Raw genomic sequence first — 27,745 nt, forward strand, 5'->3', positions numbered from 1 at the left:
CCACTGGCCAAACGAGTTCCCTGTTTTGATTCTTAAAAGAACACGTTAGTGCCCTGAAGAAGCCATGTATGGAGGGAACCCATGAATCTGTCAACCCTAACTTGTCAAAACTTGATGACCTGAGATCATTTTAGTGTTCTGAAGAGCTCCCGTCCCCAAACCTTGGGAAGCCCCAATCTAAAAGATAGTGAAGTGGATTCGGGCACAGTGGCACATGCCTGAAATTCCAGCGACTTGGGAGGCTGAGGCAGGAGGATCTCAAGTTCAAAGTTAGTCTCAACAACCTAGTGAGACTCTGTCTCCAAATAAAATATAAAAAAGGGCTGGGGATGTGGTTCAGTGGTTAAGTGCCCCTGGGTTCAATCTCTGGTGCCAAAAGCTGAGAATGTAGCTCAGTGGTAGAGCACCCCTGGATTCCATCCATAGTGCCACAAAGATGGTGGGGTAGTGTCAGGATGTTCAGTCTTCACCCTCGATACCATGCAAGCTGGCAGGTGGTCGGCATGGACAATCTGCCTGACGGGGGAATGAGGGGTAAGGCCTTCACAAGTCCTCTCTCCTGTGCAGCCAAGAGCCGGGCCATTGCCATTCCTGTGGACCTGGACAGCCAAGTCAACAACCTCTTCCTGAAGTCACACAACATTGTGCAGAAAACGGCCATGAACTGGCGCCTGTCAGCCCGCAATGCTGCTCGCAGAGACTCTGTTCTGGCAGCTTCCAGAGACTACCGGAATATCATCGAGAGACTGCAGGTAATGCCTAGTGCTGAGGGAAGTGGTGCTTCACCTGGCTGAGGTGTTCCCACATGCCCCTGTGCTTCCTCAAGCCTAGGAGCGTCCACGCTCAGGCACAGGGAGACGTCCATGAGGTTTGTGAAGAGTCACGGGTGGCCATAGATGAGCAGCAGGAACACAGAGCTGCTTAGGAAGCCTACTGCTCCTGATGAGGTCAAGGTCTTCCAAGGTCATACACAGAAGTGCAGCTCTCTCTGTGAACACTGGGGACTCTGCCTCATGTGCAAGGCGTGTTTAATTATGACAAAGGGATGCTCAGAATAAGGGCATCGAGGTTCCATTTTTCCCAACACTCCAGAATATCTAGGCTCTTGAACCAGTGGACAATCGAGTATAGCTGATTCCTGAGGGAAGTAGTGATAAATGAAACTTCAGAATGAGAATGTGAAAACAGAAGTATTCTTAGAATCTAGCTGGACTACATTCTCTGTTTCTGTCCTTCCTCCATTAAAGCATGGTCTCAGGCAAGTGCCTGGATTCAGATTCTGGCACCACTGCTCAGAAGTGGTACCACCTTGGGAAAGGTACTTAACTCCTCTGTGCTCCCTCTCCTCATTTGTAAAATAGAATGATGGTAGTCCCTGCCTCCTGGGGGTGATGTGAGCATTAAGAGAGTTGATAGCATGTCCCAGATTTCTACATCTTGTGAAACGAAGATCGATAGTTACATTATTCTCTTTGACTGTTATGAGGTTGACTGAGCCAGCGAAGTGTCTTGTTCAAGGTCTTTCATGAGGTCTTTCAGTCAGGTTGTGGCCATGGCTAGAATCACCTTTAAACCTTGTTCTATCTCGTATTGATCACTGGATTTGGTGGTCACCTGGGTCTTGGGCTAGAGTCTGAAACATCCACATGGAGCCTCCCCATGTGGCCTGGGCTTCCTCACAACATGGCAGCTGGGGCCCAAGATGAGCATTTCTGGAAGGAGACAGGGAAGGCTGATTGTCTTATCACCTGGTTGTCAGAAAGCACACAGCATCACTTGGGCTGTGCTCTGTTGGTCAAAGTAGCCTCAGAGGTCCACTCTGTTTCAAGGAGAGGAAACATGGACCACCATGGAATGAGAGAGATGTCAGTGTCACATGTGAGAACAACATGGAAAATGGGATACTGTGTAGCCATCCTTGGAAAATTCAGAACCCATTAAGCTAGTGGAACAGTCCCTGGCACGTCCTGAGCACTCTATTAAGAGCTGCCAATGTAATTATTATTATTACAACTGTTGTTACTGCTGCGACTATAATAATTACTATTATTAGGTGAAGTAACTGAGCCTCTGTGAGGTTAGGCAGCCAAGTTTGCAGATGCATCCACCAGCCCCTTGCTGCATACTGGGGATATAAAGTGAGGAGAAAACCCAGAAATGATCTTTGCCTCCTAGAGTCTCACGTTTTGGAGAGGAGGCAGACATTAATCAGCTAATTGTGCAGGTAAACATAAAATGACAGAGGCACAAATCCTGTGGAGAAGTGAGCAGCTCTTGCAGGACTCAGACGAGGAGCTGATCTTGCTGGGCTGGTTAGGGGTGGGGACAAGGAAGGCTTTGCTGAGGGAATAACTTTTGAACCAGGCCAGAAAACAGTAGGATTTAAAGAACTAGGCAGGCAAACAGCACGTGGGAAGACCATTATACAGAGAAGAATAGGGAGCATCCAGAGATATAAGGGAGGTCAGTGCGGCTGGCGATCTGGGGACCAGAGAGGCTGGCAGGCTTCACACATCCAGCCAAGAACTCCATCCTTAGCCGTCACGGTGGCGCACATCTGTAATCCCAGTGTCTTGGGAGGGTGAGGCAGGAGGATCACAGGTTCAAAGCCAGCCTCAGCAATATAGCGAGGCCCTAAGCAACTTAATGAGACCCTGTCTCAAAAAAAAAAAAAACCTGAGGGGTGGGAGGTGTGGCTCAGTGGTTAAATCCCTGTTACCAAAAAAAAAAAAAAAAAAAGAATTATATCCTGTATCATGATAGAACCCATTCGTGAGCAAAGGTAGCTGAATTCCGAATGGAAATGCTTCCTAACTTCACTGTGCTTTTTTAGAAAGGGGGCGTGTAATATATACTCTCAACTCTGAATGCACAGAATCTTCTCACACAATCTACATCATTTACCTGCAGTCAAACACACCCATTTCTTATGCTTTTCTTCAATCTATTATGCATATTTTTGGGATGAATTAGAACACGTTTGTAGGTAATACTAGCTAAAAAGCCTTGCTCAGGGACTTACAGGATCCTCATTCTGCAAATTATTATCCAAGCCTTGCTATGATCCAACAAGAACTTTCAGGATATAAGAACTTTCGCTGGGAAATTGACCCCTTGTATGATTAAATCCTGTTTAGACACTCTTCCCTGAGCATCTTCCCCTACCCATTGCTTTGCTGTCTTTGCTGGCCCCTCCTGATTGCCGGATGTCCTGCGTTTGACAATGCAATGTAGATCAATTGCTGTGTCAAGTTCAGGTTTTGCAAATGATGTAAGATTTCATGAAATATCATGGATGTCATGTGAAAGAGCTACTTCAGTCCGTCCCATGCCAGTGCCTTAAACAAAGATTTGCCAGACTTAGGGCCAGTAGCTAGTGAAGAAGAGAAAGTTGAGTGCTTCTCAAGGGGAAGCTATTAGGGAAAAAGACCCCCAGAGAATGTTGCAGAAATGACCCCTCTTTTTGACTGCTTTGAAAATCACACAAATTAATAGATATTGTGATCTATTGTCTTCCAGTTCTTACTGGGAAAATTACCACTCCCTGCTCCATGCCAAAAAAAAAAAAAAAAAATTGGACCTTATTTGATTCATTTATCTGTTCTTTACGTAACCTAAACATTATTGAATGGTTAAAATTATCACCTAATTTTGTTAAATATAGGGTAAAATTCTCTCCAAGTGGTTTAATTTTAGTTTCTGGTTAAAAGACCTGTCAATTCTTTCTTGGTCCTAGCTGGGTCCCCAGTGGAGGTGAATGCCAATTTAAGCAGCTTCTGCCATTGCAAATCTTGTTTAAACACCCCCTCCACCCCCCACCGATGATCTAGCGTGCTCTGCCCATCTTAGCATGCTTCCAGTTAAATTCCGAGTCGGCGAGCCGCAGAACAGGCTTAGCATCTTTTGAAGATGACTTCTCATCTGTTTTTCTATCATTTGCCTTTAAATGGTGTTTGTTGTGTTGGTTTTGCTGCTCTTTCAACTTCTCTCTGTTTTCCTTTCCTGCAGCTGTGTGTTTTGCATTTGAAGACCATCATGCTATCAGGGTACATGTATTTAGCATGTTGATACAGCATGTTCATTCATGTGTGTGTTTTCATGTTCATATGACTTGATTGTGTGAGTAATCCATGCTCATTGAAAATACATGACACTGACACTCGATAGAGGAGAATCTGCATCACCTGTAATGCCACCACCCAGAGAAAAGCAGTAGTGATGTTTTCAAAGTAGTCCATATGTATCCTTTAGTTTGGGATTTTGCTTATAAAAATAGCATCATGGTCCATGGTGTTGCTTGACCATTTTTACACTTGTATTGTAGACATCTTTCCATACTGTTAACTGCATTTTTGCATCCTATCTTAAAATATGTGGAATGATCCCCCGAGTAGCACAAAACCATCTCAGAGGAAGGGGAGGTGGGGCGTGATTTGTCAGGTCGGCATCTTCTGCATCAGGAGGCAATGCTTCAGGTGACCATTGCACAGGGTCTGAGCCTGTGAGATAAATGCCACACAGTACTGAAGTCACCCTAACCCAGCCTAGCCTGTGCATTGTGGCTTAGGGCCGCAGTGGGCTCGGGCCCTGCTGCCACCAGCCCTGGCCAGAGCTGGCAACCAAGCCCTGCTTCCATTGCAGGACATTGTCTCGGCCCTGGAGGACCGCCTCAGGCCACTGGTGCAAGCAGAGCTGTCTGTGCTCGTCGATGTCCTGCACAGGCCCGAGCTGCTTTTTCCGGAGAACACAGATGCCCGACGGAAATGCGAAAGTGGTGGTTTCATTTGCAAGTAAGTGGCCCCTTTCTCGGTGGTAGTCAGTGGCCAGAAGTCTGGTGACCAGACTGAGCCTTTGTTTCCGCAGAAGGAGACACTGTCCTGGTGTTTGACTTTGATGGATGCAAGGTCATGTGCTAGAGTCCTGTTCTGACCTTCCCAATGTGGTTCATCTATTAAATCCTACTTAACTGACAACTTGTTTTTCTTTTTCCTTGTTCTTTCCTTTTTCTTTTTTGGTGAGACTCTCTCCTTTTCATTGCATGCCCATTCATTCGCCCTCCAGCAAGTCTCGACAGAGCACCCTCCACGCTCAGCAGCTCAGATGTAAAACAATCATGACTTCTCAGCCTTTACAAATCTCAGGCCCACATGACCTCAGATCTTTTCCTAACAGTTGGGTAGTTCTTAGTTTGTGCCGTGGGGCATAATCTGAAAGAGGCAAGTGGTCGCATGACTAGGGAGCTCTGTTTGATTTTTACCCTGAGTTTGTCTACCTTGGGGGTGGCCCCTGCCTACGAGTTTCTTCCTTTGGAGAACCCCTCAAAGGCTGTGGATTAGGGAACTTTATCCTGTTGAGGTTATTTTTTTATACCCTGTTGGCATATCCCAGCGGCAGTCCTCAGTGGATACAGAGCCTCACTTCATGAGTGGACCTCCTGGTTTCTCAGCTGCATATTTAATCTCTCCATTGTACATGGTCACTTTCTACCTGCTGAGCCCGTGGGCTGTTAACGTCAGCAGGTGTCGCTGTGGAGCCACAGTCTGGGTCTCTTCTGGGCGCAGTGACCGTGTCCTCAAGTCGGTTTAACTTTAATAAATATTGGTTCTTTAATCGACTAGTTACAATAAGTTTCTTGTAAAGTGTTTTTAATGGAAAGATAGTTCTAGGGTTGTAATCTGTGGTTTTCCCTCATTCAGGTTAATAAAGCATACTAAACAGCTACTAGAAGAAAATGAGGAGAAACTTTGCATTAAAGTCCTACAGACCCTCAGAGAAATGATGACCAAAGATAGAGGCTACGGAGAAAAGGTACCGTGTTTTATTTTCCTGTGAAAAACATGCCTTGCTATTAAATTGAAGGGATGAGTGTGCTTAGAAATAATCTTAATTATTTCTTAGAAATAATCTTAATTCAGGCATTTTTTAAGCTGTTTAACCTGTTGCTAAAGGTAGCTGAATCATATGAGTGTCTCCTTAAAAGTCAGATGTGCTGGGCTGGGATGTAGCTCAGTGGTAGAGCTTTTGCCTAGGGTGTCTGAGGCCCAGAAAGCTAGAATGTACTTGGTTGTCTCTAATGGGCTGCTCGCCATGTAATGTCAGAGGTTTTCCTCATTTAAGTTCCCAGTGAGAAGTACATACCTCTGAGTGTTCCTGGACTGGGGCTCCAGCTAAGTGCACCTGTGGGGTGGCTTGCTTCTTTCCAACGAGGGGTTGCACAACCCCTCCAGAGCATGAAGGAACACCATCCAGTTCTAACTGGAAACTCAGCAGCAGGCAGATACATCACCATTTCTGAGTGGGATTGTGAAAGGGACAGTCCCCGTGACCTGCTGCTGCTGAGGACACACAGTGAGCAGGCATCGGCCCAGATGTCCTCCTCATCTCCCATGTTGGGCCACATGGGCGTTTCCAACCCCACTGTCACCTCAGTCCCCAACACAGCATCTCAGGCCTGCGCTCCAGTCACACCTGGTTGCCTTGGCAGGTGCGAAGTCTGCTCAATGTCTGCTGCGCCCTTTGGCAGTGATTTGTGATAGGTCAATATACAGAGCTTGGTGGCCTTTCAAAATTCCCAGGAACTGATTTTTTTCAGCTCTACGAAGAAGCCTTGATAATTAAATGACAGCCTTCCTTGTCAGAATAGGTGGTGCCCACCAGGCCATCCCACCAACTGCAGGAACCTTGCTTTCTGAGCTCCACGACTCCTCTCATTCATATTAGAACAGCTTCAGACAAGAGGGTCCTTACATAAGAAAACATCTGATCCTCCGAGTGCTCAGCCTTCCTCCACTGCCCCCCAATCACAAGGCTTTTAAGTGTTACTCTTAATGTTTAAAATACATAAATTAAAAGGTGAACAAATATTGACTAATTAGAAAACAGTTTTCTGTAACTCAGTAGGAATTTTTGGAGACATCATGCCCGGCAAGAGTTTATAAATATAAATAGAAGCAAAGAACCCTAGTACATTGGAGAAATATGAGAGGGTCTATTCAAACAGCTGTTGCCTAGACACCTAGGCAGGTCTTCCCCCCCCACTCCTTTTTCCTGGCATTGGGGATTGAACCCAGGGGTGCTTAACCACTGAGCCACATTCCCAGCTCTTTTATGTTTTATCTTGAGGCTGGGTCTCGCTAAGTTACCGAGGCTGCCCTTGAACTTGCCATCCTCCTGCCTCAGCCTCCTGAGTCGCGGGATTGTGGGGGGCATGCATCCCTGTACCCAGCCCCTTAACTCAAGTTTCTTAATATGGTGAAGAAATTCATCACACCCAAGCAGAGAGGCTGGGAGGAGAGAGCTTTCTTTCCAGAGGTTGGGCCTGTCATCCCCCATCACCAAAAGGAAAATCCTGTGGATGAGGATGGTCATGAAGCTGAGGAAGGCATTCTAGAAACCTGTGTTTGTCTAGCAGCTACCAGCACAGAGCTGCAGCTCTCATCCCCATGTTTTGGTGGCTGCAAAATGCCAACCAGCCATTCCTATGAGTGCCACTCTAGAGGGGACTGAGGACACTAAAGCACTCTGCTTCTCCCCCTCTGGTCTTTGGTATTAACTCCGCTCCCTCCAGGCTTTCTGAAGATATTTTTGACACCTTACTAACTGTTCCCGTTGACAGAAGAAGCGTGATCCACAGGGCAGGCCAACTTCGTCAAGGGTGGAAGTCACCCGGAGCCAAAGAACTAACCTTTCTCAAGCAAACCAGTTGGCTCTCATTGGTGAAATCAAAGAGATATTCTTTGGCCTGGGAGCTGAGGCGTTTTCCTCCTCCCATCTCAGCTACCTCTGACGGGCAGCTTGTCCCATGACCATCACCTTCCTGTGGGTGCCAGGGCTGTTTGGCTTCCCTGCCCTCCCCCTGCATTCAAGGAGCCCAAGCTGAGGGCTAAGACGAGAGTCCACAGTCGCATGAAGTGTCTGTGGTGGGGTCAGGGCTGGAACCCAGGTCTCCAGCCTCCCCAAGGGTCATCCACCGGCATGGACCATGTCGTCTTGTCTTTTCTAAGCTGTCATCATTATAAGTGACGAGGCTTAGATAGCCTTCCCTCATCTCTACATTTTATTCAACCTTAGGATAGAGTCAGGGTCACACATAAATAATAAACTGGAAATCATCCTGTATGTTCCTGTTCAAAAACGGTGGTGTGCTTAGATGAGTCTACTTGCCTGGAAACAAAATTTAAAAAGAAGAAGCCATTGAGAACTGTTACCTGTATTAAAAATCGATTAAAATATACCAGAGTCCCCGTCAGACTGTAACTGTTATGTGTACCCACCAGTTTGGTAGAGGATGTCTTTAATAACAATGGTAACTTTTATTGGCTTCTTGTTGGGTGCCACAGACTACACTGAGCACGTCTCCTACCTTATCTCAGATCAGCCTCAGTGATAGGTATCATTATTGTTACTATTTTTAAACATGAGTTACAAGATTCCGGTTCAGAGAGGTTCGGAAACTTGCCTGGGGTCACACATCTGATAACCAGCAAGACAGGAACTTAAACCCAGACAGGCAGGCTGATTCCAGAGACCAGCTCTGCACAACTGGATCCCACCTAAGTGAACAGACACCATTTGAGTGTTTTAAGTCCACCTACAGGTTTAACATCTAAGTTTTCATCATGTTACATGATAGTGTCAACGGGGGCACTGGCCCCAATAGCACCAAGTATAGCAGAGCTTAAACACTAGGCTTTAGCTTACTTCTGATCCCTGTGCTGGTGCATTTTTCTCTTACTATAATAAACTACCAGGAGCTGGTGATGTTATAAAGCAAAGAAGTTTATTTAGCTTCCAGTTTGGAAGACTTAAAGTCCAAGATGAGGCGACCTCATTAATTTGCCCTCTGGTAAGGGCCAGATGGGGATTGGCACCAGGTGGAGCCTCTGGGGGAGCCAGAAATCACATTCTGAGCCAGCTTCTTGATGGAGAGGGAACTCACTTTGGCAAGTAACTCAAAATCCTACAAGAAGAACCTTCATTTCTTTCAGGGAGGACTGCCAGTGACGTCAATGCATCCTGCTAGGTCCTACCACCTCCCGGCATCTCTGTACTGAGGTCCAACCTCCCACGTGTGACCGTTGGGGGGACACATACCCAAACCCTAGCAATCACTTAGGAACAAAAATATCATTAGTTATTAAGACTCTAAAGTGCAAATGACCAGAAATGAGTGTTCTCAGAGTGGAATATGAGATAAAGAAATATTAAAAATCATCACTGAAATGATGGTGGAATACATTTTTGTACGATGCTTATAGTAACTGTATAACCTGTCTATTCAAAGCAAACTTCCAATTTATTTGAGTTTATCTCAGGACTTTGCAAACACTTTGGGGGATTCCTACTAAACTCTGCTTTTAATCTACAGATTAAAACCAAGTCCATATTTAAGGAACAACCAAATAAAATTAAAAAACCCTCCATGGCTAAGCATCTCTAAAATTTAATTCAAATCTCTCTCTAACACACACACACAAAAATCTTCAGGCCCCTGGGCCATGCCGGAAAAGGGGACTACAATTAGTGAATTGGCTACTGTAGTTGACTAGGTTTTTATTCAGCTACTGTTGACTTAAATTATTAAAGAGCTCTGGGAAGGAATTTGGAGTCCAGGAATTTGTGTAAAAGGATAGCTCAGAATTTACTTAGAATTCCATTTTTCCTTCTGAATAGTCTTAGCTGTTTGGTACTAGAGAGCCCAGGATCCCAGGTAAGGCGGGGGGTCTCCTTTTCCTGTAATCCTTGTTAATTACCAAAGCTGCTTTGTCCTAGGTGAGTAAAGCATTGATATTTCAAGCCAGTAATCTTTCCGATAGCCACTTCAATTCGCAGAACATACTAAATACAAAATGTGGTAAAATCACATGAGAGTCTTCCCTCTGTCCTGAAACAGGGATCATTGTGATCATTCTCCTGTGAGTCTTTCCTTTCCCTAGTATTTGAGTTAATACGTGCTGTGTTACGGGTGTGACTTGGGTCAGCGCCAACTGTGCTGTCCCCGTCCCTCGGTCATCAGCAGTATGAGCCTAGGACTGCTGGGTCTCATTGGGCTCATCAGCAGGGTGAGCTCCTGACCCCACTGAAACCATGAAATAAGTCTCAGGCAACAACTTCCTTCTAAATTGAGTCAGTCCTACTCTAGACTTCCTCTCTGTTCTTTCTGTCCTCTGCCAAAAGAAGCATTGCTTGGGGAATTGGCCCTTGTTCCCACCCGGTTCCACCTCATGTCCCGTCAGGGAGTGCAGGGCCCTCTGGATGCGTGGCCTAGTGACTCGGGAGGTTTGATACCTGGATGCGAATGAACTGTGGCAGCATCCTGCCCCCTTTGATCCAGATATCCACAGATGTTGCTGCAAGCTGTGGTCCACAATGCCCCAGACCCTAAAAACCATCACCATCTAACAGCCCTTTAAGGTGACCCACAAGAATACATTTACAGAGTCTCTAACACTTAGCAGGCTATGTTTCTTTTTCTAACCTCTTTCTTTTTCTCCCCTTTTTTTCTTTTCCAGCAAATTTCCATTGATGAGTTGGATAATGCTGAGGTCCTAATTTGGTTGCTTTTTTGTTCTGAATGTCCCATGGTGGCGTTTCCATGACGCTCTTCCAGTTAGCCCCGTGCCTTTGTCTTCTGGTCTCCATGCGTCTAAGTACCTGACTCTGTGTAGCGCCCTTTGGGGAGTAAATAGAATCTGTCCTGTCTCTGTGAGCATTTCCCATGAGTTTGCTTGCCATTTGTCGCTGAAGATCCCATCTGAGTCTGGACAAAGATTCTCAAAACTCTGATAAGATTCCATTCATTCACCGTCTAGAATCTAAACTGAATTTGTGGTTGACATTGCCGTTAACTTATCTCTGAAACTCCATCTCTGTGTTAGCCTAAGGAACCTTTCTGCCCTGTAAAGCTTCTGATGCAATGAGAATTTTTAAAAAAAAAATAGTTTAAAAGTGGTTTAAACAACAACAACAACAAAAAGGAACACTGCTTTCTGGGTGTCTGGTGATAAGTATTGAGTTGGGGGCCCACGTAGACAGCTCCGAGAGGCCTTGTGAATTTGGAAGTGGTGGTTAGTCCTGAAATGAGGAATGCCCTATACCCATGGCTTCTCTTATCTGTACATCCAGAAATTGAGAGGTCACCCAGTGGCTTCTGTAGGGATGTGTCACATTCGTTGCATTTGCCCAAAATTATCTTGGAGACGGAAGAGTGGGGTGGCCATTTTGTGTGGGACTTGGGGGCTCCTTGCATATTGTCTGTTTTGTGCATTTTTTCCCCAACATTTCTTGTCATGTTTTTAGGCTGGTGAGTCAATGGTACTGGTAAAAAATTAATTTGAGGACTTAATGTGTGTGATTGAGATGGTTTAATTGATCTGCAAATTGAGCACACTGGAATAGAATTTCATTTGACATATTGTAGTGATTTTTCTGGTCTGTTTTAATGATCTACTTCCTCTCTTGGTAGACTAATTAATACCTTATTTTGAGTGAGAGAGTGCTATCAGACAGAACATGTTGTCTACCATGATATGTATTTTAATTAATTCGCCTTAATGGCAGAGGTATTAAGAAATAGTTCAGATCACCAATGGAGAGTTGGAATCAGAGACTTAAAATCAAAAGCAACACAAGTGGTTGTGAATTTGGTCTGGTTGCTTTGGGAATGGAGCACAGAGAGGCTAAGTGGCAGGTCTCAGCCCACACAGCAAGAAAGTGGCAAACTAGCACGTAGCGGGCTTAGCTCCTGGTGGGTCAGCACAGTGAATCCTTGAAGCACAGAGATCACAGACATGGGCAGGGGAGGAGGCGGTGCCTTCTGGAAAGAACAGAAGGTGAAGAAAAAAAGGGGTTCCGTGGTATTAATTTTTTTTAACTGCACTGAAAAATACCCTATGCTGATTTCTACGTTGGCAGCCTTCACAATCTTGTCTCTACCTAACGTAAATGCCTCGCTGATTTGCATTTTTTCCCTGAAATATGGAGGTTGCGTTTCTCTCTGCTGAAGTGCACGTAAAGTCAAGGAAAGAAGCCCTTCCCTGGCGGGTCGGAGCCCGCAGTGTTATTAATACTCTTGTTTTGCACTGTAGTAATGAGTTGTTGTGTTTGCTTGCTCAAGATACAACTTGGTCCTCCTGGCTGGGAGTTTATGGCTTGCTTATGGAAAGATTCCACAGTTGGAGCAGGTGTGTTTATAATTATACTCTAGGAAATAGAATACTGTCTGTTTATAAAAGAAGAATGTTCTGGCAGGCACTGGGATTCTTTGAAAATTCCCTGAGGAGGCAACTGTGGATCCCCTCTGCGTTGTTACCCCTGGTAACCGTCAGAGCCCCAGGACACCAGCACCCTGTCCCCAGTCCCTCAGGCTGTTGAATCTGGCCCTCTAGGCAGAGATGACGGATTGGCCTTTATCATCGATGCTGTTCTGGACACGACCGCGGCTCCTGTGGTTTCTCCCCCAACTGGTCCTTTAGTCGGCGTGTTCTGGTGGAAGCCTGCAGTCACAGCCACGTCTCTGCAGGCAGTTAATGAGAGCTCAGGCTGGGCCAGCGTCGGGATGGCCACACTGCAGAGCCTGAGGTGGGGGACGGCCCCGAGGACAGAGGAGGGCCTGCCTGGCACCCCAGCAGCCCTCAGTGAGGACAGGCCCTGCCCTTTGATGATAAAGGCCAGGGGGGCATGCCAAGAGAGCCTATAAAAAGGCCCAGTGCCTGCTGCATCCCCGTCCAGGCTCTGAGAAGACAGGGTGAAGTGGGGACAGAGGCGGGGACTCTGCAAGAAACGTGCATGCGATGGGCCCTTTTCAGCTGTCCTCTAGAATAAAATTCCATCTGACCGGGAAGAGGAGGGGTTTGGGGTTTGGTTTCTTGGCAAATAAAGGGGCAGAGTCCCCTCACCCTCTGACTTGACCTTTCCACTGGGGCCCTGGGGGACAGTGGGGAGAGGGGCTGGGGAAGGAAACTGCTTGCCTTGTGTTCCTTCAGCTCCTCCTTAGGTTTGAGTCTTGATGGATTGTTCTGTGGGCACACCCCTGGGTCGCCATTCCCCAGGCCAAGGTGTATAATGTGTCCACCTGCCCAGAACCACCCCAGCTGATGGTGAAGGCATGCATCTCTAGGACTGAGGTCCTGAGGGCCTGTTACATTTGAGGCAGATGCTGGAGAACTTGGATACAACAGTGTCCCCAGGGAATGCAGTAGCTGCCACCCTGGAGCCTGCACTTTCATTGGAGAGAGAGACAATGATACAAATTAGTGTAAAATGACAGCTGTCAGTCAGGAGAAATGTCGAAAAAGAGTAGTCTGTGGAACCGTGAGAACATGTTGTCTGGGGACTCCTACGCAGGAGGTCGGGTAGGACGTTAGCCCCAGGAGATGATGGCGGGAGCCACTTTTCTAACCTGTGATGAGAGGCTCCACCTAGGTGTCACCTGTGTGTCCTTGGAAAGGTATGGGCAGTTTAGAAAGTGTGGGCTGTCGCTCGGTGCATGTGTCTGTTTCTGTGCATTTGAGGTATCCTCTCCATTGAATCGTGGTCCCTTGGAGCTTCTGGGGACAACTAGCAACTTGAGCTGCCTACTGCACAACAAAAAAGCTAGACTGACATTCCCAGTTATCCAGAGAGGTGGCCGCCAGCTTCAACTGAGCCCTCAACTTCTGCCGCCCCCAGCTGCTTCTGCAAAGATGCCACCGAACTTGGTCAAACTCAGAGCCGGGAATAAAAAGGAGAGTGCCATAAGAATTGTGAATTTCCACCTTCAGGGGGCGTTCTCATGACGTCCTACCCTGGTGGAGGTGCCCTACTTTTTTACATCGCTGTGAACTGCTGAGTTGGGCACCTGCCAACACTCGGGTGGCAGTTACATAAGAGCTGCTTTTTTTCCTGGAATTTAGGCTCACTGCTGATGTGTGACCTTCAGCAGTAATTGCCAATAAATGCAGTGAGCTGTTTACTGTCAGACACTGGCAACCACAGAGAAAGCTCACCTCGGAGCACACAGAAGCGGCCGCAGAGCTCGCACAGGCCTTGCGAGCATGACTTTTTGTCTTAACGCTGAGATTATCCCATCATAACCCAAGTTGTCTCATTTAGTCAAATCAATGCCTTAAAAAAAAAAAAAATACGAACAGCACCATCGAGCTCTGAAACTTGTGTTAGCTAACGTAGGTAGGGCCACATTGTTAGAACAGAGCGACTTAAAGCAAATAGGGTTAAAGAGAATCGTGCTAGTAGGTGTGAAGATTTGAAATTGTTCAAGTAAAATGCTAGTTTGGTTCAATTTGCTTTGAAAGCTTTCTGTTCTCTTAATAAAGGGTTCTCAAAGGCTAGCGAAGGGCAGGTCCTGTTAAATCTACCTGCAAACTCATCCACTGTTGTTGATCTCCCTCTCCTGAGGTTGTAAGTGGATAAAAAAGGAGCTGAAGACTTATTCAAGGGTTAGAGGTGGTAAATTCTCTGTGACGTGCTCATATCTGGCCCTGTCGCAGTTAAATTTCTTGACTTGTGTCACACTTGGTGCCAGGAGAGTCCATGCAGAGATGTTCCATTTGAAGGAACATTGTAGGAGTCCGGGGACCGTAAAGGGGTTCCTGTTGAGGCCAGCAGAGAACAAAGGGTACCTGCAGACGGTGCTCTGTGCCGGTTTATGACATACCTGAAATGATGGATGGAAGGACGGACAGGTGAGGGAGGGCAATGTTTTGTAAACACCAAGAAATAGTTATTCAGAAAGTCTGTGGGCTTGCTTTTGTTTGAGAATTACAAAGTGCGGTAGAAATGCATCCTTTGATAAAATATTAGGTGTGTTATATGGTGAAAACAAATGTAGCCGCATCTTATTGGAACAGATCTGGGTCCTGCTCTGGTACCCTAGTTTGGAGGCCCTGATTACCAGCCTTATCCAGAGATGACACTTAGGATTTGGTGACTTGAGGTGTGCCAGTCATTTGGACTGTTTTTTTTTTTTTTTTTCCTATGAAGTAAGATTTTGCTGACCTTGTCTGAAAACATGGGGAAGACTTAAAACCCAAGAGCATGAACATGAAGAGGCAGTCGGGGACCATGCCAGGTCTCCAGGGTCAGAGCTGGGCAGGATCAGCTCGGTGCTGATCACTCATAATCTGGGAGATGCTCCCTTGACAGGCGGTGCTGGCTTGACTACCGTGGCTGGCTCTGGCACTCCCTGTGGGGACAATACAGGACAGAGGAGATTCATACATGCCCATACCCTCAGTCTTCCTTAACATGTTTACTGAAGCCTTTACCTTTCATATAAAAAAAGAAAAAAAAAACCCTTTGATAATAAGACTGTGCTGAGAAGTTCAATTAATTTATTACTTTGGGTATTATGTATTATATTCAGGTGCCTCTGTCTTCTTTGAACATGTATAGCTGATCAGTGTGCTTCTATTTACTGAAATAACACCTTCCTGCCTTAAAAATCACTTTATCCTCAAGGATAGTTCCTCAAAGGCTAAAATCCTCTTAAGAGGAAATGCTGACAGACTGTTGGTTACTTTACCAAAATATAAATTAGGTTTGATCTGGTCTTACCCATGCCTAGAGCATTTTCTGTTTTAGCAGGTTGTGTTATTTAGGGAACTTGCCTGTTAGATTTTTATGAAGTTTACTGAAAATACACCAAGCGTGACTTCATATTTTAGCTGGAAAGAATCCCAAGAGAGTACCTGCCCCCATCTCCTTGAACAGGTGACGAGTGGAAGCCCAGAGATGTTCACTAATGGCACAGGGTCTCACAGATCCAGAGCCGAACCCTGGGTGGTCCTCAGTCAATGGACACCTACCGGTGCTCTTGATTTTTCCATTCAGTGTCCCAAATGAAGCACATTAAAAATTGCCTGCCTGCCAGGCACAGGGGTGCACACCTGTAATCCCAGCAGCTTGGGTGGCTGAGGCAGGAGGATCCCAAATTTGAGGCCAGCCTCAGCAACTACATGAGGCCCTAAGCAACTTAATGAGACCTTGTCTCTTAAATAAAATATAAAAAGGGACTAGAGGATGTGGCTTAGGGGTTAAACACCCCTGGGTTCAATCCCTGGTATCAAAAAAATAATCAAAAAGAAAAGAAAATCACCCTTCTGGTTAGATAATGATTCCTGAGGCTGCAAAGCATCCCCTGCTCTCTCAAACCACTTTATGAAGTTTTTAAGGTTGGAGGAAAAAAATGCAGTTATTTTTACTGTTTATGTCAACAATCAATTAAACTCATTTTAAAGCAAGCCCAACAATCATTTGGAAGGAAATAGAACACGATCACAATCATAAAAAAAAAAAAAAAAAAAAAAAAAAAAAAAAANTGTCAAGAAATTTGTAAGGTTTTGAACAACCCACAATAAAAAATTAAAAAATAAAAAAAAAAGAATTCTAGATGCTTCTTTGGACTGAGAAAGCCCAGGCAAGAAGAGAACTAAAGCAAACAGGAGCGACACTGTTCCACTTCCAGCTCTTTTATTTAGCTTTGGTTTTGATTGACAGGGGACTAGGCAGGCGAGTCCGTGGAACCCCATCCCTATGGCGGCAGGAGTGTGCTGATGTAATATAGAAGATAATACCGTTTTCTCAAACGCACTGACCCTGGCTTTCATTCTGCTTCCTCTTACCAGCCATTTATTTATTTATTTACTTTTTTGCAGAAAGCACAAACGTTGGCAGTTTTAATTCTTCACCCTAAAGTGTGAAGAATTGGATTTGTTGTTATTTGTAGTATTTAGGAGATACTGACCCCTGGGCTGTTCTCAGTTTCCCTCCAACACTGGTGTCCTGGGTCCCACCCCCTAGCAGGAGGCTGGGTCTTCCAAGGGAGACTCTTCTCCCTGAGACTCCTGATCTGGGCTCTGGCAGGAAAGGTCTTCTGTGGAGAATTAAGTGAGCAGCTCTCAAGAACATCCCGTTGCCTTTGTTGAAGCAATTTTGATCCCCGTTTTTTTTTTTCTCTCTCTTTGCATTTTACCTGTTGAAAAATAAAAACAAACCAGAAATTCTTAGGTCACGTGACAGTGATCTTAGATTAAGAGGGTTTTTTGCACCTTGGGGTTGCCCTGAGCTGGAAGACAATGCCAGCGGATTGTGACACTGCAGTTCCTGCTGCTCTCCACACATGCCCTGGCCTGTCCCCTGCAGCCACCTCCTGGCCTCTGAGGGCTGCGCTGCACTGCGGGAGGGCTGCCGGAGGCCAAGGTCCTGCAGTGAGCGTGATCGCCCTGGCTGCCGTCCAGAGCCCCAGCCTGCACCTTGCTCCAGCCATGCCCCTGGTGCATGGCTTGGGTCTGGGGCAGCCCGTGCACAGTGTGGCAGTCACATCAGTCACACCCTACATCAGCTCCCTCCCTGGGCACATGTCCTTTGGCCAGACTCGTGGCGCTGTCCCAACATGCAGTGGTGGACGTTTTTCTTAGAGCCACCAGATGCTCCTCCGAGGTCACTTGCAGGTCCCTGCCAGCACCTTCTCTCCTCTGTGGGTTAGAAATTGTGATAAGGAGGTGGCGGTGGAAGCGGGGTGGCTGTCTCGGTGGTAAGGCAGGCAAGGGGCCGAGGAACCCAGCCCATGAGGCCCCCAAGGAAATCAGGCAGAGGGGATGGGATGCACGAAGTACCCCGGATCCCAGCCTCCCCTCCTTCTCCCAGAGACACTGCAGGGGACTCTCTGTGCCCTGAGCCCGGGCAACATATTCCACTGCATGTAGGTGGGAAAGGGGAGAGGGCAGAGAGCAGAAGCCCTCCACAGACCCCCGTCCCGGGGAGCAGCAGTGCCCACTGTTGCAAGCTCTTGGCCGCCTGTCACCCGCCTGTTCCTCTCTTCCACGAGCCACTGTGGGTGTGCACAGCATGGCTTGCCTTGTCCCCTTTGAGCCCTGATGTGTGTGGTTCTTCTTCAGGGGCCTTTTAAGACTCGTTCCTTCTTGGTCAGCAGTACACATTTCTTTATTTCTTATTTTGAACATGTTCCCCCTCTCGGGCTGGTCATCTATTCCAGCACAACCACGTTCAGTTGAAAAGAGCAAGTGACCCGAGTGACTGGGGTGGGCCATGCAGTGGGAACACCTCATCTTTGGTCTCCGCCATGTGTCTCGTCCTGCAATGTTGTCTCTGCCCTTCTCTGCGGCCCATGAGATGCAGGCGCCCTGACTAACACACTGCCTTTTCTTCCCAACCAGCTGCCACAAGCCCCGGAATCCGAGAACGCCACAGAGGTGTGTCGCTCACCTGTATTGGTTGTGCCAGCAAATACGGGTGCTTCTGGGTTGTCCTGGCTGCGTGTCTGAATTGCAAGGGGGATGTCTGTCTCCGTGGTAGGCGTGGGAGGGAACTGATCATGACTGTGCTGGATGGGACTCTCAGTGTGGAAAGAAAGGCCCCCAGAGATGGACCTTATGCCAAGTGTCCTCCAGGTGGGGAATGAATGTGCCTCTTGGAAGGTCTTCACACAGAACCGCCTCCGTTGAGGTGTTCCATTGAGAAATTCTGGGATGATGAGATCTTTCTCTTGTCACACAGAATTGACTTTGGATGCTGTACAAAGATGATCCGGTTTTGAAATTCTGGATATTGATTAATAGTCGGAGTCGAAACCGCGGAGAAAGTTGTAGTTTCACAACCAATACCTCCTTTCTGTTCTGTCCTTCCTGCCACCAACGCTGCGCACTAGATGAGGGGCTAGAATGTGTTGAAGTGTGCAAGATCAAAGGGAAGCTCTGGGGGGAGCCGTGTTTACTGGTATTAGAATTTGCTTTCAGAAACTGAAGATCACAGGAGCTCTAGCTAGAATGAGATGCACTTTGTTGGAAAGTCGCGTACGGAAGATGTTAAAAATGAAGCACAGACGTAGATGGCTGTGTTGAGTGTGAATTGTTCTAATGATCAGTTCATCGTATTCTAATCAGCTCTGCACTCAGTTTTGATTAGAATACTTACTTGTCTGTCGGGGGCTCGCAGGGAGCTGTGGTCTGTGTGTGCGTCTACTCAGAAGCATGTGTACTGCATGAACCGTGCCTTAATGCATGTCTGAATACTGAGGCCTGCCTGATTGAGTCTTGCTTGTCAGCCCCCTTTGGGGTTAATATGATACCGTAGCTTACAGAACTTACATTTTATAACCTCTGCAAAACATAATGCAAAAAAATGATGGCCCAGCCCAGCATGGTGGTGCACGCCTGTAATCTCAGCCACTTGGGAGGCTGAGGTAGAAGGATTGCAAGTTGAAGGCCTGTCTCAGTAATTAATTTAGTGAGACCCTGTCTCCAAAAAAAAGAAAAAAAAAAGAATCTGGGGATGTGGCTCAGTGGTTAAGCACCTCTGAGGTCAATACCAGTGGTGGTGGTGATGATGATGATGACGACGACGACTTAGTTTTCTAGAAAGTCTTATTAAAACATGCAGTAGGGTTGGGGAGGTTGGGCCTAACGTAATTTAGCATTGGTATTGTATTTGGAGAAATGCACAGAGGCCTGCTGTCTGTCTGACTGTGGCTGTGTATGAGCCTGCTGTGTGTTGGTGAAGATGGTAGTCTTCTCAGTGTGATACTTAAAAAGAAATTTCTGCACACTTAGCAGGAGCTTGAATCAAGTCCACCCCTGAGACAACTGGAAGACCATAAAAGGGTAGGTAGCCGCGAGTCCTCTGCGTTGGGAGCTCTTGACTGACCCTTACTGCCCTCTCAGCCATACCCTGAGATTTAAAGTCAGCTTTTGTTGTTACTATGGTTAAAACATTCCTTGGACCAATCGTGGCCTTTGGTGTAAGTGAAAGTAACTGGTAGTTCTACCTATTATCTACCCAATCAGGGCACTGTAACCAGCCGGGCTCTAAATAAGGACCACGTAAGCTTTTCCTTTCTACTTAGGTGGAGTCTAAACAAGTTTTTTTCCCCTATAGCAACTGATGATTTTATAGATAACAATAAACACAAAACTATAACGAAGGTAGTTCATAGTGACACTACCCAGCTGTAAATGCTGATGGCTTTTCCTTCAACCATGGGACCACGTCTTCCAATAAACATGGGCACGTTCTCTCTGAGATTATTCTAAGCATGTCGCTTCTGTTCCTGGCTTTTATCATTTACTGTTGCATCTGAGTTCTCTTTTGAAAGTCTTCGAAAGTTAACAGCTGCACACAGGTCCTCAGGTTCATGTGTGGCTTGTGAGATTTTCATTTGACAAGGAGGCAAGCAGGCGTATATCTGAGTGGATTCCTAGGAGGGGACAGTCTTGGCCAAAGGGTGGTTACTTTCTTACAGTGCTGACTCCACCCTGCAGAACTATTTTCTAAAAAGTCATCTGTATCCACTGGCATCTGGACCAGCATCAATCTTCATAATATCCATTTTGGGAAGATAATCAGTTTTGTGAGAGCTTTTTCATCTGCCGATGACCATACTAAGATTGGCGTCATACGTCCATGCATTAGTTAATGCTTGCCCTGACCCGATGACATGACCTTCATCCCCATTTCACAGATTAAGAAACTGAGACTCAGATGGGTTCAATACCTTGCCCAAGGTCATGGGGTCAGGAAATGAACAGCCACGGTAAAGAATTGGGGGCCTCCGTGTCCCGGAGAGTTCACACCTTCGATAAATGGGCAGCCTGATGCTCACGCACTGATCTGCTGGCCAGCCCTACCACATCGCTTTTTGTTCTGTTGCTCTGATGGAGAAACAAACTTTATCGTTTCTCAGACTGTGGCTTGAGAGGAGCTCCCGGGAAGTTTGCATTTTGCAGAATTCAGGGCACAGTCCTGTAGCCCCTCCAGCCTCCTGTGTCTCCTGCAGCTCATCAACCAGGGGCACCTTGAACTCTCATAGTTTCCATCCTGGCTGCCACTGACGTCCTATCCTAGGTCTTAGAAGTAGCTGGCAAAGGCACCCAGCTGTCCCTTGAGATCTGAGCTCTCAGGAGACTCAGTATTGAAAACCCTTGGCATTAGAAACAGATGCCAGTCTCTGTTTGCCAGGTACTTGCTGTGTGCTGTGGAGCAAGTTAGTTAACCTCCCTGTGCTTCAGTTTCTTCTGTGCAAAACGGAGGGGACACTAGTCTCCATCCCTTTGGACAGTCATACGGATTGATCCACAAAGCACTGAGCACAGAATCTGGCATCCAGGGAAGGAGAATCTATCGGATTGTAGTCAGCCTTGTATTTTGAAATGCTTAGGTTGTCTTGTTCACAGCAGAAGTAGAAAAAACAAAGTATTTTTAAATTCAGATGCCACCTTAGCACTGACCAGGGTGTGAGAGACTCACAGCTCACCTGAGAAGACCCATTTTGCGGCAGGCACGTGGCTGGGACCTGGGAACCCAAAAGATGGCTTTCCCTCTTCTTTGCACATGGCTGTATGAACTCAGTGGCTTTGTTTCCACACGGTTCATAGCCTCTGGTTTAATTGATAGAAATAAAAACTCAGGGGGGTAGCAGGGTGGTTTTTGTCACTGATTTATCCCAAATGAAACTCTCTGTAACTTTTCCTTTTTCTAAGTCTTAGGTAACAATATGTGTGGAATTTCTTGGTGGAGACAAAACCGATATTTGTTTGCATACTGTACATGTAAATTACTTGGGAGGGGAAAAACTGGCATTTTAAAAAATCCTTCCTTCCTTCCTTCCTCCCTCCCTCCCTCCCTCCCTCCCCTCTACTGTTGAGCTACAACCCCAGCCCCAAATTCTTTTTAAAAAAGAAAGAGAATTTTTAATATTTATTTGTTTTTAGTTTTCTGCGGACACAACATCTTTGTATGTGGTGCTGAGGATCAAATCCGGGCCGCATGCATGCCAGGCGAGTGTGCTACGGCTTGAGCCACATCCCCAGCCCCATTTTTTTTTTTTTTAAATGCACAACCAAATGCTAAAGCTGTAGAGGTGATACTATTTGGGAAGACTTTTCCCCCTCCTCTGCCATCAGATTTCTTAGCCTGGTAGATTGTGATAAGCTCATTCCTTTTGAGTGATGTTTATCAAGATGATTGGAAGGGCTTTTCTCGGCAGATTTTAATTTTTCTTAAATAAAACCAATGGCTCAGGGAAAGGAAAAACAACCACAGAAATTTTCCTTGAACCTAAGTGTTCACACCAGGGATTTGCATAACTTTTAATAATGATGCTTAGCCATTTTTTTCTCTTCCAAGTCTCCTCCTTACCTCAAATTTTCCATCTTTATTCTTTCAGGAAAATAAAAGCATCTCGTTTGTTATTTAAAAAAAAAAAAATAAGTCCCCCTTGCTAGTTTGTTTGGGTTTTTTTCTTCTGTACATTTAAATTTTGCGTGTGTGCAGAGAGCAGGTGAGATGACTATGCGCCTAAGACCTTATAATTAAGAGGGGGGCAAAGTTTGCCGGGAATGTGCTCCTTTTTTTCTTTGCCCCTTCCCCCCCCCCCCATAATGAGAACGTTTCATGATATTCTCTTCTGGGGGAGATGTACCATTTGATGCATCCGTTGCCATGGCAACTGCTGGGGCTTTTCTGATGGAGGAGAGGCTGAATGGTAATGTGCAGTCCCTCCGTAGCTGCAGCCTGGCATCCAGTCCTCATAAACGTGGACTTCTGTTTGGTGTCCACGTGCTCCTGTCTTTCCCTCCCGCCTGTCGGACTGCATGCCGCTGCCCAAGGTCTTGCTGTTTCCCCTCCTCACTATGTGGAAGGAAGAGAAAAACATCCACCAGGAGGTGGAAACCTAACTGAGTCACTCTGGCCCATGCGTGTCATGGTGGCGGGAGGCTCAGGGCAGGTGCCCAGCAGACTTCATTCATCAGACCATCCGGCCCTGTGGTCTTCCCGACTCTTGCCTCCAGCTGTCATCACAGCCATCTGCCTGCCAAACAGCCTCCTCAGGGTGCCCAGGGATCCAGCCAGCGACTGGGGAGGGTGTCCGGCTAGTCACCTCTCTCTTGGGAACTTAAAGTCTGTATTCTTCCTCCAAGAACATCAGCTGGATGCCCCGGGATATATTTAAAAGGGGAAATCACATTTCATCTCTGGTATTTAACGTGTGGCTGACTTTTTCTTTTCCCCGTTCCTTTCTTTAAATGTTCTTTAATATCTGTTTCTCTTTAGGAAGACCAGCTTTTAAATCCCCCACTTCCCAGTGACCACTTTGGAGAATTTTGTTGTGTTTCTCCTGGTGCCTGAGATGGCAGGCAATACCAGAAAAGGTCTCTCAATATCCAAATGGGGTTTTCTCAGCCATCAAAGAATCTTGGAAGGAAAGCTTTTTCCCCCACCGGGGCAAACAGTTTCTTTTTAATAAAGTGCATAAGACATTACAAGGAACTTCCTCATTGGATCTGGTCTTGGAATTTTGAATTGATAGTACAGGTGGGAAATGGGTTTTATGAGCTGTTTCCCTCATTTGCCAAAAAAAAAAAAAAAAAAGGCTTTGACTTTTAGAAACATACAGGTCAGAATGGAGAAGGGAAAATTGGGATTTATTTTTTTCATTTTCTTCACATTCGTTTAAAACTCAGCATTCCCCTTCCCTGGCTTGTCCCTCACCACACCTGTTTACCTCATTCTTTTTGTCCCTGAGAAAATCTTTGATTAGCAACATGTGAGTGAACCAGGGAGAGGACCTACCTGTGGCCAGGTACTCCAGGTGATTTTGTCAGCCAATAGGGTGGGAGCGTCCTCTGCCCTTTCCTCCCTCCCTGGCCCCACCTCCCCAGACAATGCCCTCCCTTGGAGTCTCCAGACCCAGGTCTTCTCAGAGCTTATTAACAGGTCTCTAAAAATCCGACTGGCTCCTGTTACAGTTGCAGATCCCTTCTGGGGAGCTCTGGCGTCCCTATTTTAGAGACCTGCTAGATTTCAGCACCTTTCTCTGCTAGACTTCTCACTCACCTCTCTCCATGACACACTGCAGGATCTCCACGCCTTCCTGCTTTGTCCCTGGGGAACAATCCAGAGGAAAGCCACCAAGCCTTTGACTTTTAGAAAGATCGGGAGGTAGAATGGGAGTCCCTGGGGGAAAATGCCTGAAAATCAGAATAATCAGAATATAGGTCCCTGCTAGCTCAGCATCCTAGTGTTAATGAAAAAGTCAATCATCTATTTTTTATTAGAGTTATGAGAGTTATTGTCCTCCTGGTCCAGTATTCCTTGCATGTTTATATTGTCAAAACTTTTTATGACGAAGAAGTTGAAATATGGATACTGTTTTGACAAGCCCTGTGGTTAACTCACCTTCACCAAGATGCCAAATCAGGTCCACTTACCATATTTACATTCTTCCCAGGTTCTCCTCCCATATTATTTTAAAGCAAATTCCAGACCACAAAGTCGTTTTACCTATGATGATTATTTTTGATTGACATATTTGACACCTGCCACTAATTTATCCCCTATATTGTTATTTTCTCTTTACCATTTGGCCTATCGACTATCATTGTAAGAAAGGCTTATTTTGGGCTTATGTCATTATACTGGCTTATTCTCTCTTACTCTGGTATCTTAATATTTTCTCGGGACCTTGGTAGGAAGCCCTGTGGTTGGAGTAGCATATTTATACCAGCATATGGAAGCTGACCTGTAGAATTTTCAGTGTTTTCACATTTTCCGTACGTCTTTATTATTGTTAGTAGCTCTTCAAAATTAGCATTCTTTATCGATGTGTGATTATCACTTCAGGTATGTCATATTCTAGATTGCTGTCCTTTAAAAAAACATTTTTCTGGAGAAAATAATGAAGTTAATGTCAGAGTTTTCAAATGCTTTTATTAATCATTTATTTATGTTCATGGAGTGAAACTGGGCCAATTATACCCAAATACCCCCTTGTTGTTGTTGTTGTTTTCTTTTTTGAGTATTAGTTGCTCAGTTATGCATTAAATCTAGAACCTGATTTCATTATCCTGTTTGAATCAAGGGTGAGGCACTCAGGCAAATTCTGGTCAACCGTTACTATGGAAACATCAGACCTTCAGGAAGAAGAGAGAGCCTGACCAGCTTTGGCAATGGCCCACTGTCACCAGGAGGACCCAGCAAGCCTGGGGGAGGAGGTAGGCTGCATACCGTGCTGATGAGTAGCTGCATGTGTACTGCTGCTCCACAGGTTGAACCTAGATGGATTTGTGTTTTCTTAGCAGCATGTTTGGTCTGTGATCTGCTGTCAAACTGAGGTCTAAACCTGTTTGCCTGAAAAATAGCCCTGCCTCGCAATTAGGTATTGATGAAGGCTTTGTCCCTCTTTCCCAAGTGATAGCCCTCTTGGTGATGTTTGAACGACTCAAGGAACTAGATTTTATTGTACATTTCCCTGTGGCCATTAGGACTCATGTTTTCCCATAAAATGAGGAGGATGTTGGCAGCCAGGAGGGTGAAAAGTGCCATGTATTATGTACTTACTGAGTGCCAGGGGCTTTCCCAAGCGCTCTGTATCCTTCGTCTCATTTTGTCTTTCAAGTTGCCCATCATGTGAGGGGTACTGTCTTTATGTCACTTCAGCAGAGGAAATGGAAGCTCATGTGGGCTCATTTGTAATTTGAACCTGGCATATATAGTTCCAATGCGCATGCCATGTGCACCCCCAAACTCCTGTGGGAGTTGACAAGATAACTAAGGGTTCCTATTCAAAAGGGCTTAAGATCAGATCTTTGAAGATGTTCCAAATCAGCGTAAGCACAATCAAAGTGAAAATTTTTAAAAACATTGACTCCATGCTGGGTCCTACATAGTTTTGAGATTGGGGTGATCTGGGAGCTCAGTGCCCAGAGCACCAATGAGAATTGTCTGATTGCCTCGTGATTTTAAGTCAGCTTCAGATGCTTGGCGGGTCCCAAGCAAAGCACAGAGATACTTAGTGCTTCAGGTTGAATACATTTATCCTAGCAGCTCCTAGGGAGGGAGTGGGGATTCCTTACCAGCTGGAACTTCAAGTGTATCTGCTCAGTTCCTGGAGCTGTGTGCACTTTGGGAACAGTGGGGTTCTCTTGGCAAATCCCTTAGCTCAGCTCTTCAAACCTTAAAATCCCATGTCGTTCTCATGCACAAGTTCCTTGGGCAACATCTGAAAGTGTTTTCCCTTTACCTTTTATAGTAGGGTCCTTTGACAATAGGTGAGGCCATTGGGAGGCATCATGGGGGAATGCCAGGAGACATATTCAGCTGTAAGAAGCTGTAGCAGAGAAGACAGTGCAAGCCGTTTCCACCTTGTACTCACTGTGGACTTGAGGTCACAGCCAAGGGCAAGCAGTGCAAAGGAAGGGCATTTTACTTGACCTTGGCAGGGAAGGGCTGATGGACAGTTTTCTGTTTCCTGATTCCGATCAGCCCCTTTATCCATGTGCACTATCATTTGTGGCATTGCCCATGGTCATACAAGGCATGTTCTTAAATACTTCGCAACCATGCAGAATCCTTTCCAATGAACGGCACAGGTTCATTTTCTTAGATGTATCCATTTGGTCTGAAGCTGTATGAAAACAGAGCTTCCAAGTTGCCCATTATGTGACAGGGACGGTCTTTCTGTCAGTTCAGCAGCCCACTCTCCCTGTCCCCAGTGCTTGGCTCCATGCCAAGCCCTGCATCAATGTTGAATGAATGGACCAGATGAGTCTGGGGCTATGGTGGGTTTGGAGAAAGAAGGCTGTAGTGATCATTACAGTCATGCTTCCTTAGGAGTGTTTCACAGTCAGTATGGTTCATCTCTCAAACCAGTTCTTGATAATTCTGCCCCAAGTGATTGTATTTTAATGTACTAGTCCTGGCTAGAGGACTTTGAAGGAAATGTCATTTTTCCTTTATCTTATTTACCTGAGTTCAGCACCATCTCTGCCACTTACTGGAAGCTGGGCATCCTTGAGCACCCCACTTCTTCTCTCTGTGTTAGTAAGCAGCACTTCCTTCGGGGGGTGTTGAGAGGGTAAGGAGAGCTCGTTCAGGGAAAATATGAGTGTCTGATGTGTCCGTCAGCGTGAGCATGCAGAAGTGTTCATTCACTACCCTGTCTCGTTTGGTGAGAGCAATGTTCTGTCTTCTCAGGGGGAGGTTCGGGATCCAGCTCCATGAGCAGGGGTGAGATGAGCCTGGCCGAGGTTCAGTGTCACCTTGACAAGGAGGGAGCCTCCAATCTGGTCATCGACCTCATTATGAACGCGTCCAGTGACCGGGTGTTCCATGAAAGCATCCTCCTGGCCATCGCCCTTCTGGAAGGAGGCAACACCACCATCCAGGTAAGAAGGCAGCTGCTGGGACATGTCTGCCGAGCGGGAGGAGCATCTTCTGGGGCCTCATGCCTGGGAGGGGCCAGGCCTTGTATGAGGGACCGCCCACATCCACATTGATACCTCGCTGCGAATGTTTCGTCATTTCACTTATCGTTCTAAAACATGAGTTTCATTTGAGAACTGAGAAAACACTGAGGGTATACAAACAAATCTGACCCAGGTTTGTTGAATGAACCGTTAAATGAATTTTATTTATAGTTTTCATCCAACAATGGGGATGAGTTCATCACCAGATGACCCTAAGAGTGTTTGGGCTCTGTGTACTATATAGAAGATTTAAATTTTAGCCAAGTGCCTGTAATCCCAGCAGATCAGGAGGCTGAGGCAGGAGAATTGCAAGTTGGAAGTCAGCATCTGCAAGTTAGCAAGGCCATAAGCAACTTAGTGAGACCCTATCTCAAAATGAAACAAAAAGGGCTGGACTGTGATTCAGTGGTTAAACACTGCACTGGTTCAATCCCTAGTTAACTAAATCTTCTTTTTCTTTCTTTCTTTTTTTTTTTTTTTTTTAATAT

The 27,745-nt window shown here is 46.1% G+C and overlaps 1 protein-coding gene and 1 long non-coding RNA gene across 20 annotated transcripts in view; one reads left to right on the forward strand and one right to left on the reverse strand.

Moving 5' to 3' along the window:
- The window catches only part of Itpr1 (inositol 1,4,5-trisphosphate receptor type 1), a 389,291-nt gene that overhangs the window by 179,171 nt on the left and 182,375 nt on the right, over positions 1-27,745 (forward strand). For 9 of the 19 annotated variants that reach the window (XM_048787037.1, XM_048787038.1, XM_048787047.1 and 6 more), the window contains 8 exons: positions 568-752; positions 4,642-4,790; positions 5,697-5,808; positions 10,512-10,544; positions 18,174-18,209; positions 19,566-19,616; positions 24,872-25,004; positions 26,986-27,176. In XM_048787037.1, the coding sequence (XP_048642994.1) occupies positions 568-752; positions 4,642-4,790; positions 5,697-5,808; positions 10,512-10,544; positions 18,174-18,209; positions 19,566-19,616; positions 24,872-25,004; positions 26,986-27,176 (890 nt within the window). The remainder of the gene's footprint in view (positions 1-567; positions 753-4,641; positions 4,791-5,696; positions 5,809-10,511; positions 10,545-18,173; positions 18,210-19,565; positions 19,617-24,871; positions 25,005-26,985; positions 27,177-27,745) is intronic. The other 10 variants (XM_048787040.1, XM_015494949.2, XM_048787049.1 and 7 more) reach the window with 3 other exon arrangements.
- LOC125611741 lies at positions 16,451-18,517 on the reverse strand. The gene is made up of 2 exons (XR_007341981.1): positions 18,223-18,517; positions 16,451-16,969 (listed from the first exon to the last, which is right to left on the reverse strand). It is a non-coding gene; the product is annotated as an uncharacterized LOC125611741 (long non-coding RNA).

This window comes from Marmota marmota, unplaced genomic scaffold (genome assembly GCF_001458135.2).
Source record: "Marmota marmota marmota unplaced genomic scaffold, marMar, whole genome shotgun sequence".
NCBI lineage: Eukaryota > Metazoa > Chordata > Mammalia > Rodentia > Sciuridae > Marmota > Marmota marmota.